Source organism: Myotis nattereri (genome assembly GCF_964212035.1).
Source record: "Myotis nattereri genome assembly, chromosome: 6".
In the NCBI taxonomy this organism is placed as follows: Eukaryota; Metazoa; Chordata; class Mammalia; order Chiroptera; family Vespertilionidae; genus Myotis; species Myotis nattereri.
In genome coordinates this window covers 80,777,440-80,789,801 of record NC_138081.1, presented here as the reverse complement: position 1 = coordinate 80,789,801, position 12,362 = coordinate 80,777,440, and the positions used below count along the sequence as shown (strand labels likewise).

The 12,362-nt window shown below is 41.2% G+C and overlaps 1 protein-coding gene across 2 annotated transcripts in view; it reads left to right on the top strand.

Moving 5' to 3' along the window:
- The window catches only part of LAMA2 (laminin subunit alpha 2), a 478,805-nt gene that overhangs the window by 453,042 nt on the left and 13,401 nt on the right, over positions 1-12,362 (top strand). For both annotated transcript variants that reach the window (XM_081094172.1, XM_081094171.1), the window contains 4 exons: positions 3,245-3,421; positions 3,712-3,880; positions 11,505-11,617; positions 11,935-12,124. In XM_081094172.1, coding sequence (XP_080950298.1) covers positions 3,245-3,421; positions 3,712-3,880; positions 11,505-11,617; positions 11,935-12,124 — 649 coding nt within the window. The remainder of the gene's footprint in view (positions 1-3,244; positions 3,422-3,711; positions 3,881-11,504; positions 11,618-11,934; positions 12,125-12,362) is intronic.

Genomic DNA, 12,362 nt, shown 5'->3' with positions numbered 1-12,362 from the left:
CCAAAGATCCCTAATGATCCTAAGACCTTCACCTAAAAACATTTTTAATGCTTCATACCTATGCTACGGCATGTTCTGGGTCAAATACTAGACAAAGACTATGGCCTTTAATTTTTCTAAATGTATGTGAGATCTGTATTAATATCCTTTCATCATGGATGAGGAAATATTAACTTTCCCAAAATCACATAACTAGTAAATAACAGAGCTAGGAGATATATATATAATCTGACTATATATATATATATATATATATATATATATACATATATATATATATATATATATATATATATAGACTTTTAACACCTCCATCTGTGCTCACCAACTATTTATTCTTACCCCTTTTTGTGACCTCAGAGATTTGTTCAACTTCATGTTGATTATGATACTCTTATTATTTTGGAAATATTTGCTTTCTCCCAACACTTCTCAGACCATCAATGTCAATTACCAGTTCTTTTCCTAAAACCCCAGATCAGATGGTAATTTTAATATTGTCTCACAAAATTATTGGACTTTCACCATATTAAGAGGTAAACGTTTCAAGATTGCACTTGGCCTTTTCTCTCCCTCCCTGCCTGACTTTACCCCTCCTCCCTTATTCTCTCTTCTTTTCTGTCCCTTCATCTCCAAGAATCTCATTTCAGTCAATTTGGTACCCAATTCCATGGTACTCCAGTGACCCCTGCTTCTACTGCTGCTTTGCCCTCTGATCCTTCTCCTGGAGTCCACTGAAATGGCCAGTGATTCTAACTGGAAAAAAAGTTAAACCCTAAGAGCCTGAAATAGATGCTTAGGCAAGTATTTCTCTTCTTTCTGTGAGTGCATTCTTTGGACAGGTATAGAATTAGGCTAAAAACCACTGGATCAGATATTTCAGGACTATGTTGAGTTTTCCAGAATAGGATCATGATTTGGACATGGCAACCCAGATATTTTTATCTTACCATCCAAATGAAAAAAGCTTCAAATTTTATTTTTCATGTAAATTACAAATATTAGGGCATGTCTCTTAATACCTTCTTCTACATATGCAATCCAATTGGTGGTGGTTTGAAAAAAAATCTTAGACCAATATCCAAACAAACAAGAAATAAAAACTCCAGGTATCAACCATTGAAATTGCAAGAAAATACAGCTGACCTATCATAACACACTCTGTAATGTAATTTTTATTATATTGGGAGTTTTTTGCACATAGTAGGTCTTCAGTAAAGAGTTGTGGAGTAGGTACTTGAAAAACAAGAAACATGTCAGAATCATAATGGATATGTTGATTAAGTCCTTCTTTGATTTAGATTTGATGCTCCTAGTGTAAATTCTAAGCAGGATTTAGCTATACAGTCTTCTAGCAATGCCCTTATTAACTAATACCACCTCAGTGCAATCCCTTAATTTATATTTTCCACAGCTTGAACTGCATATTGGTATCTTCATTTTATAAATGAATTAAAATGAGACTGAGCAAGATCAAATACCTGGCCCAAGTTCACACACTAATAATTCTATTCTGTTCCTTCTGAAAGCTCATGCCATTCTACATCTCCACCCTGTGATCTAGTAAGAAGGGACTGTTATTATGGTCCTTGGGGCAGAACCAAACTAGAGAGTCTACATCAGAAAGAGAAGAGCCACTGGCTCTTTGAAAATTCTAATCAATAGCAGCGATTTGCTTTCCCAGGACAATCTTTAATAGTGCTTAAATGCCTCATGAAAACTCATAGGAACAATGCTGTATCCTATTAGTAAGAGGATGCTTTTAGCAAAAGAACAGAAGGTATTTCAGAAAGGAGAGGGGAGGACTACTCAGTGAGTGGTTTTTTAAGTCTCATAAAACCATCAGCATTCTTAGCAATGAGGTTGAACCTCCTGAACTTTGCCAACACATCTTCCAGAGTTTTGTTTAAAAACAAAACAAAACAAAAAACACAAAACTATGTCATTTCCCCTTATTTTTCCTTTGAAGCTAAATTCAACTTGCCTCCTCTATACCCCCCCGCCCAAACAATGACATAGTGAACTACAACATAACCCATTTTCTTTCCAGTCTCTTCCTTACGTTTGAACTGTCCCAACAAGGACCGATTTCATAATGCCATTTCAGAGCATCTTTGCCCTGGCTTATTGTTTCTAATTCTGTATGTGGTTTTTACTCCTGATAAAATCAAGTGAGATGGTATTTTAGAACTGGGTTTCCTACCTAGGTACTTTGGTTTTCTCCCCAGATATGAAGTACGTTTTCAGCAATCTGTGTATGATCCTCGGGCTAGTGGCCCACACTGATGACTAATACCTCATGCTGACTGGGACTGAAGTTTAACACCTGCTTCCAGAACAAAAGAAAAGCCCTGGCCATTGTGGCTCTGTTTGTTGAGCATCATCCCATGTACCAAAAAGTCCCCAGTTTGTGGGCACATGCCCAGGTTGCAGGCTTGATCCCCAGGAGGCAGCTGATAAATCAATGTTTCTCTCTCTCTCCTTCTCCCTTCCTCTCTCTCTTAAAAAAAAAAAAAAAATAGAACAAAAGAGAAAATGCCTTTCGTCATTTTCATGATCAGAACTCTGTCTGCTTCTGATTCTTTGCCCCAGGATTCTAGGATGGTGGATAAGTGGCATGAGGTTCTCAATTAGTAGTGTGTGAGTTATCTCTCGTAAGCAAATTAGGGAAATTAATGAAACAGCCACTCGGGGGGAAAATCATTACAAGGAACAATTAGCTTGGTGTTCTTGCCTGCCTCTTCTATTCAAAAGCCAGCAGCTACATTCTTTCTAAAATGTCCTGTAAGTGTCTGCTGTTGATTCCTGCAATCTAAGCTCTCAGGAGTACAGTTTGTCCCCTAGCAAGAAGATAACAGCTAGCACAAACCAAGAAATAGCCAAATGAAAAGTGACCCGGTGCTGTGCTGAACCCACCGAGCCTTATCAGATTAGACATTGCTACACGGTACAGAAGCTCACGTGTTGGGCTGTAGACCACTATTGTCAATGCCACCAGAGGCTAATGTGGTAGCTACACCATGGCCTCCTTTAAGTAAACGCTCAGGGAGGGTTAACGAGGGAGGCAGATGGGTACGAGCCTGAGAAGCGGTATCATTTGTTCAGTGTAGAATACCTAATCATCAAATCTGTGCTCACTTGGAAGCTACAGGAGGGAGGGGTGAGGGTAGAGTGAAAGAGGTTGGTATTCAATTGTGTTGGACGTCCTGTGTTTTATACTTGTTTATTTTAAATGTTTTACCAGCATCTTTACTGTTCAAGTTGATGAAGACAGAAGGCATATGCAGAACCTGACAGCAGACCAGGCTATTGAAGTTAAAAAGCTTTTCGTTGGTGGTGCTCCACCTGAATTTCAACCTTCTCCACTCAGAAATATTCCTCCTTTTGAAGGCTGTGTGTGGAACCTTGTTATTAACTCTGTGTAAGTGAATCTCCTTGCTACTATTTGTGTGTGTGTGTGTGTGTGTGTGTGTGTGTGTGAGAGAGAGAGAGAGAGAGAGAGAGAGAGAGAGAGAGAGAGAGAGAGAGAATCACAGTTGCATCCACATTCTCCAAAAACATGGGGTGAAGGAAATAGTGAAGGGTTTCAGGTTAGATTATAAAAATTGCACTGATGGCCAATAAAAGGGGGGAGGGAGGACTTGATTAGATTATAAGGAAACAAGACCATGTAAAATAAGAAAATATTTAATTTTAATCCTGTTCCATTAGCCCCATGGACTTTGCACAGCCTGTATCCTTCAAAAATGCAGACATTGGCCGTTGTGCCCATCAGAAACCCCGAGAGGATGAAGATGGAGGGGTTCCAGCTGAAATAGTCATCCAGCCGGAGCCAGTCCCCACCCCGGCCTTCTCCACACGCACCCCTGCTGTGGCACATGTAAGTGTTTACAGCCCACTGATTCCTAACTCTTAGTCATTTTAAGCAGGAAGGTTATTCAGAATACTTACTATTCTTTATTGCCAGAATTAGAGGATGGGTAACCTGCCCATGAAAACCTATTTTCCTTATATATTCCTTGGATTACTTTTATTTCAACATCTGTCCTCCTTTCATTTCCCTGTTTATAAAATGGCACATGTTTTCAGATGGAAAGTGAAAACGCATAGAAATGTCTTAGGATCAAGTATGAACTCCACTTATAATACCACCATACAGAGGCAAACCTATTTACATTTTATATAGTAGATCTCAATTTGGGACTGTGTTTTTAAAAATTGGCAATACAGGATCAAAACTGTCTATATAAGCGTGTATATGTGTATGTGTCCATGCACATGCACACACACATACAGAGACACACAAAGTATTTCAGCGTATGGGAGGTGGAAGATCCTTGGTTAGAGCATGCTCTCCAGTCTGAAGGCCTGAGTTCAAATCCCAGCACTCTACCTACCATCTGTGTGAATTTGGGAAATCTACTTAGCCAGTCTCTTCCTCTGTTTTCTCATCTGTACAGTGAGGATATTATCAACACATACATCAAGGAGCTGTTATGCAGGTTTAAAAAGATAATGTTTGTTAAATGCCTAGCATATACTAAGCACTTCATAAATGACACAATTACTATATAGCAATGATTATTATGGCTACCTTCAAGTGCTTACTATGTGCCAGCAACTACCTAAACAATTGCACTCAATAGTATATGTAATTTTCATAACAGAGCTAATATATATATATATATATACATATATATATATGTATATATACATATATATACACTCACATTTTCAGTTGTGTTGATAAGAACTAGTTAGCCTAAGTAACTCACCCACTCACTGGCATAGCCAATAAATAGCAGGATAAGAATTTGCTCCAGTGGGTCTGACTCTAGAGCAGCCGTTCTCAACCTGTAGGTCGCGACCCCTTTGGTGGTCGAACGACCCTTTCACAGGGGTCGCCTAAGACCATCCTGCATATCAGATATTTACATTATGATTCATAATAGTAGCAGCATTACAGTTATGAAGTAGCAGCGAAAATAATTTTATGGTTGGGTCACAACATGAGGAACTGTATTTAAAGGGCCAGAAGGTTGAGAACCACTGCTCTAGAGTCTGGCTCCTTATCACTGCAACACTCTTATCTTTATCGTTGGTTTTACTACTTCCCCACTGTAGGCCACTTACAGTATTTCCAGTTTTTCACTATTAGAAACCCTATTTCATTGAACACTGTACAATAAAGTCTCTCTCACTGTTTCTGATTATTTTTTTTTAAATAGAATCTTAGGCAGGGAATTATGAGGCCAAATGATGAATATGCCTAAGGCTCTCAACACATACACCTGAACTGCTTTTTCTAAAGGTTATACCAGCTTACACTCTCTCCATTACTGTGTCAGAGAGCGCGGATCTCACTACACTCTGACAACACATGCATCATATCTGCAGTGCTTCCCAATGGATGGGTTGAGCTTTAGCTCGAGTGCAGATTTTGAAAACTCCTGAATGTTTTATTATCTTCCTTAGTTCCCATGAGGGAATAGGTAGGTCCGTAAAGAAGTGTGTTTGTCTCTAGAAACACTGATTCAATGAGAAGCCAAATGATGATCTTTCAGGAAAACCAGTCATATACTCCAAGTATCATTTATCCTCTGTAAAATGTAGATAGTACACCTACCTTGCCTTCCACAAGGGGTTACCGTAAGAATCAAACGAGATAATATATGTGGAAGTCCTTTGAATATAAACAAACAAAATCGAAACAGACTCATAGAAACAGAGAACAGACTGATGTGTGCCAGAGGGGAGGGGTGTTGAAGGACTGGGTGAAAACTGTGAAGGGATTAAGAAGTACAATTTGATACAAAATAGTCACAGGGATGTTAAGTACAGCATAGAGAATATCGTCTTTAATATTGTAATAACTAGATATGGTGCCAGGTGGGGACTAGAAATATCAGATGAACACACTGTAAAGTATCTGGTTATCCAACCGCTATGCTAAACACCTGAAACTAATACAAAATAATATTGAATGTAAACTGTAATCTATATATATAAAAGGCTAATATGCAAAGTGTCCCCTCGGGAGTTCGACCAGGAGACTGGGAGTTCGATTGCTCACTATGACATGCATTGACCACCAGGGGGCGGCGTGGAATGAAGGAAGGCCCCAGCCAGCAGCCAGAAGGCCCCGATCGGCCTGATCACTGGCCAGGTCTATAGACCCTACCCATGCATGAATTTTGTGCACCGGGCCTCTAGTTGAAATATAAAATAAAATAAGTTAAAGGTTTGACAGTTTATTTTATAACAAATATTTATGCAAAGGTGAATGAGATCTCATCATTGCTACCCCGAGAGAGGGGAAAAGAGAGAGAGGGAGAAGCTAAGATCCAGAGACTGGAGAAAAAGATATTAACATAAATCACACAGTAAGCAAATATGTGTGGAGGTCAGTCAAGATCTGTGCTGAGTGTGAGCTGCAAACAGAGCCCACTGGCTTTCAAGATTGAACACTGGAAGCATGCCAGGAGACACCATTAAACTCCACTCAAACAAAATGGCTAGTGGTACTTGCAAGTGTGAAACAGGTCCATCAAATGCAAATTTAAATATGTCACCACACTCTTATATTTAAAATCTTGTAATTGAAACAATATAAAATTATGGTGACACACTTATGACATTATGTAAGAGAGGAAAACATTTTTAAGTCAGAGTTTATATTTAAGAATTTATTTACGAATTAAGTCTTATGACTTCATTCCTGAAGTGGGAACTGCCTGTGTGTGAGTCTCCTGTTTGTTTAGCACCATAGGTAGGAAACATCTCCTAGTCTCAGTTCCTTCATTTTCTTCTTCTTTTTTAAATATATATTTTTATTGATTTCAGAGATGGGGGGAGAGGAAGATAGAGACATCAATGATGAGAGAGGATCATTGATTGGCTGCCTCCTGCATGCCCCTACTAACAGCTGAGCCTACAACCTGGGCATGTGCCCTGACCAGGAATTGAACCATGACCTCCAGGTTCAAAGGTTGACGCTTAACCACTGAGCCACGCTGGTCGGGCCATTTTCTTCTTTTTACCATCACACACCTCCCACCAGCAACTTACAGCATGAGGGCAGTTCCTATACTACAGGGCAATTTAAGAATATCTTAAGAAATCCCTGCCTTGTGAAATAGATTATGTCAGTCCTATTATAAACACATGTCAGAACACCATAGACGAGAGAGCATGTTACACGTATCATCTCATTTGATAGTGTGGTGGCATCTTCTCTTTATACTCTCTCTTATTCTTTAGCCCACTTAGTGCTGAAGGAAACATTTTTACATGTTGTTTCTGTGAATTTTTCTCATGGAGGATGGCAAAGGGTGGGGGTCAATGAGAGACTGGACATGTCGTATGACTGATTTTTGTTGAAATGTGACAAACTCTCTGCAATTATATGCCTCCATGGCCTGCATGGCATGGTATACAACAAGCTGACTGCATTTTTTCACTTGGTTTTTATTAGAAAATTGAACTTAGTTTAGAACATGAGCACTAATAGAGCCATGTTAAGTAGCCATCAAGAGTCCCTGTGCTCTTGAGGGCTCTTGAGAGTTGGAGGAAATAAGTGAGCAGAGAGGGAAAGAATAGAGCAAAGAAAGCTATTTCTCCAGCAGCTTTAATGCTACAAATTTAAAAGCTAAGTACAGTCCAGGCTGAAGGATAAATCAATTGGATACTGATATGTGTTTAAAGGGGAAATACACATTTTCCATACTGCAAGCAGTCTATTCAGGCATTAGTGTGTAAATGTTACTGCAAATGCCCAGCACTTACCAAAAGAGCTCATGTGCAGGGAGCTAACATATTCAGTTTCTCAATAAACAGCTTGAGTGGGGATTTTATATTGCAGAATGCTGAAGTCAGTGCTACAAAAAGTCTCTTCCCCTTAGAATTCATCTGTAAAAAAGACCGTCACAAAGAAACACCCAACTTCTCAGATGTGGTTTTAGCCTATATTTGTTACAGGGATTATTGACTCGTAAAGACAAAAAAAAAAAGATGCCATTTTATGATCATTTGTCATTTGGTGCTTTCAAGAACAAAGGTGCCAGTTGTGATAAATGCAATTTAAATCTCTGCTCAGTACCAATCTAAACACAAGGAAGGCATATCCACTAGTCATATACTATCCTGAAGCCAAAACTCATTTCCAAATGTCAGCCCACAGCCAGCAGTTGGAATGACCACTGCTTTATCCTGACCCAAAGTTAAATGAGTGACAGAGGAAGGGTGAAGGTGTTCTCGCTCTGTTGCTAATCGGCTGCACTTTCACCTGGCCCACACGTGGCTTCTTTCATCGCCCTCTCTGACCACGCCACTGCTCTACCCACTCCGCCACATTAAGACTCCCCACCCCATTCTTGTCTGTCCACAACTCGTCACCCGCGCAGCAGAGACAAACAGGAAGCAGGCAGATCTGTCCTCTCATAGCGCCTTTTTCCTCATGGACTCGTGGTACTTTAAAGAGTCTCCACTAGGTGGCAGGATGGTAACATGTTGAGATTGATGAGCCTCTCTTGACAGGGAAATTTTTTTTCTTATCATTATTGTTGTTCTAACACATTTCAGAGATCAGTGTTTCCCAAATAACACAGGTAGAGTATCACATCCATAAAAATGATGCCTCTGCTCAAGCTCACATTGGCTTGGAGGAGGAAGAGTCATCATGCAATAACTGTTCTTTAAAATTAGAAGACCCTCCTACCCCTCTTTCTTAGCCTAGATTTCTACGGGAAACAGGGTTGAAAATGTCCTTAATGACAAGGTCATTTTATGGTTGTGGAAACCACAGGCTCTTTCTGTTCCATCTCACAAGTTCCCCTTTAAAAGGTTAGAGGAAAAAAAGACCCTTGAGAGTCAGGGTGAGCAGTTCCACCCTCTGAGGGGCCTGAGGGAGGAGGAGGATGCATCAGGCAGACCAACTGCTAGAAGCTTGCTGTCCCTGGTTTCAGATTCATCCCCGGGAAAGTGATGCAGAACATCCAGGCCCATCCACTTGTGGGAAAACATTACCAGATTAGAGATTGGAGGACTATCTTCCATTTAAGCCTTAAAGTAGGTCCATATAAACCCTCTTAGATGGGCCCTTCTCAGTCCAATTTTATAAAGGAAGGTAATAGAAGTGTGAATAGAGCAATAGCCATACTATCCATCCCATTGCAAACTGATGATAGTAAACATGCATATGGATGCCCTTAACAAACAATGAACATAACGGCTTTAGACTCTGAGGTTATCTAGTAGACTGATCTGTTCCTTACCACTCTCTGCTACAACGCTGGCCAATCTGAGGACACTGTGTTATTAGCCACTGCTTCCTTTGCTGCTCAAGGTCCGCCTGCTGCAACAATGAAGCAGGACCACTCCAAGAGTTGCTCTTCGTAAGTTTCAAGCGGTGTGTCGTGTAATGCTTACAAAACCGCCATCCTTTTCTGGTCAAAGGTTTTCCTAAAATAGTGTCAGCACGTTCTTTTTTTTAATCTAGAAAATACCGTAGTATTGACAGAGAACTGCTTTCTGCCCAGCTCAGGATCAGTGTTGGACATGCCTGTCCGGTATACCAGCAAGCCAGGTTATCCTGGTGCCCTGGTCACAAGGACCTACACATATAAAGACAAAGGGTCTTCATGGTGAACAGCTGTGACCAATAAAACAGCTAATCTTTACGATCACCACTTTGATCATTTAAAAAATTATATGAGAAAGTTATTTTACTTATTTGTAGTAACTGGATGAGTGACCACAGTGGTTACGAGAACATGGAAATAACGTGTTGATGGTTTTCTTTTAGGCTGCACAGTGTTGGTCCCTAATTCCTCAGAATCCACTGACCGTTTTCATCCCTCAGTTTTCAGAGCTGAGGGTTTAGAGATGTTTTAGTCACATTCTGCCCCTAATGGACCCCCAGCAGATAGGACGCTCCGAGATTTCTCAGGAGGACTGCAGGCTGCTTGTGTTTGCAGCGATGGTCCTCTGTACAGGAAATACCATGAGCGGATGAAAAATGATTCCAGTTCTACTAATAGCGTCATTGAAGCCTGAGACATTAAGCTACCAAAGCCGTGCTGTTCATTTGGGCTCGCTTTGCCGTCTGGGTAATCAGAAAGGTGCCACACGTTGATTCTGAGAGAGGCCATTCCGCTGCGTGAATAAACAGCGCTGGGCTGGTCTTCCCACTGGGGTTTTGCGTATCTGTGTAAATGTCAGCCACAGTCTGCCCTTCGTCACTGAGCATCTCCTGGAAAGCAGGAAGGGAAGTACTGCTTCCAGGAGGACCAGTTTTATAGCCTTTCAGAACACTTAACGCCTTTTCCCTGCTGTGGCAGAGTGCTCCGTTTGACCGAGCCCAAGAGCACAGAGAGCCAGGCTTTTCCTCATCGAGTAACAATTTCCTGTGTGCGGATGCGTCATCTCTGAGGTGCACTATTGGGGAGAACGCGCTGCCTCCGGGGCCGGCCTGGGCCGCCGGAGAGCCCACGCTGAGTCAGCGCTCACGGGGCCAGGGGCCCCTCCAGAGCTATTACGTGCAGATCTCAAGAACAGATGTGTTGTTGAGAGAGTGCAGGTTATTTATTTTCTCCGGGACTGCATGTCCTAAAACACTTCCTCAGCAGCCTGTGCATCGAGCTCGTTTGTGAAAACACAGAAGAGAAAGGAACGGTGGCTGGGTAATTTGAGGAGCCTTGATTAGCTATTGAGCTGAGGGTTACAACCGCCAGATATGGCCCACCCTGCCCAGACTGGCTCTATCATTTGCAGGGAGCAGAGCAAAATGAAGATGAGGGCCCCTTGTTCAAAAATTATTAAGAATTTCAAGTTAGTGACGGCAGAGCATGGGACCCAGTGGCGTGTGGGTGCCAGCCCTCTGAAGCTGTCCCTGCACCCAGCTCTCCCTCATCAGCACCCCAGGAAGTTGATCTTTGAACAGTGGCAGTTGAAATGGTGTTTGGTGGGTTACATTTTTTAAAAAAATTGCTGGGTTGCCTAGCAACTGCTTAAGGGCTGACACCATCTTGAAAGTCTAAATTCATGGAAACCTTCTAGTAGACCGGTAATTTTCAAGAAAACGTAATGTGAGAGAGAGGTATGGGGAGGGCAAACAGACACATTTTTACGGCCAGCTTGTCATTTTCCTTGTTTGATCTTCTAAGAATAAAACTCTTTATTATTGAAAGGGGAGTTTCCGTTTTCTCAGAAATATAAACAATATTTTTCTTTAGAGGGTAATGAACACATGAATTAATCGCTGAATTTTTATTTGGCAATTCAAGAGTGCAATATAAGAAAATGGATTCCCATTCGCCGAACATTTAATAATAAGTACCTGCTATGAGGCAGAATACAGAGAGGAATGAGAGGCTGTTTTTATTCTTAAGGAACTTAAAAAGATTATGTGACAACATTAAACTAAAATATAAGAAACGATTAGCAGTATTACTTTTTTGAAGAACAGAGCCCATAATCTCCTCACTTCCTCTCTTGGTATTTTGCAGGGTCCTTGTGTTGTAGAATCAGAACCAGCTCTTTTGATGGGGAGCAAGCAGTTTGGGCTCTCGAAAAACAGTCACATTGCAATTGCATTTGATGATACCAAAGTTAAAAACCGGTATGTATTATTCTGAGATATGAGGCAAGAAGCAATAAATGGAAGCACTGAGTATTTGCATTTACTCAGGTTTAATCCACTGCATTTATTAATAAATGAGGTGATCTTGTTTTAAATTCACTGATTACAGTAGAGAATAGAATTCTATTTGTCTGTGCCTGAGGAGCCAGTTTAGGAAATCAGCAGACCTGGAAAGTCCTCAGCTCAGGAAAGGTTTAACTGTCCTGTATGAAAACTTACTCACGCTCAGATGCCACTCTGTCTTAGAATACGAAGGCTCTCATTCTTCTGTTTGACTGCATGCCTCTATTTCACAGACTCACCATTGAATTTGAAGTACGCACCGAGGCTGAATCAGGCTTGCTTTTCTACATGGCTCGGATCAATCATGCCGATTTTGCTACAGTCCAGCTGAGAAACGGATTTCCCTACTTCAGTTATGACTTAGGAAGTGGCGACACCAACACCATGATCCCCACCAAAATCAACGATGGCCAGTGGCATAAGGTAACAGTCCCAGGATGTTGGCAGTGCCCTGCAAGGTGGGTACTCGCAGGCAGCCTTTGGCATTCCCCTGGTGCCAGTACTATTTTGCCAGTGCAAACACTGACTTGGTGCTCCTGGAATGCGGCCAAAGCTAAAAATAAAGCAAGTGCTGTAGTCGACTGCCGGCTTGGAAATGTGATCCCACCTGGGTAGGTTTGTATTTGACCACTTACATGCCTCTTCACGGTGCTATGAGATC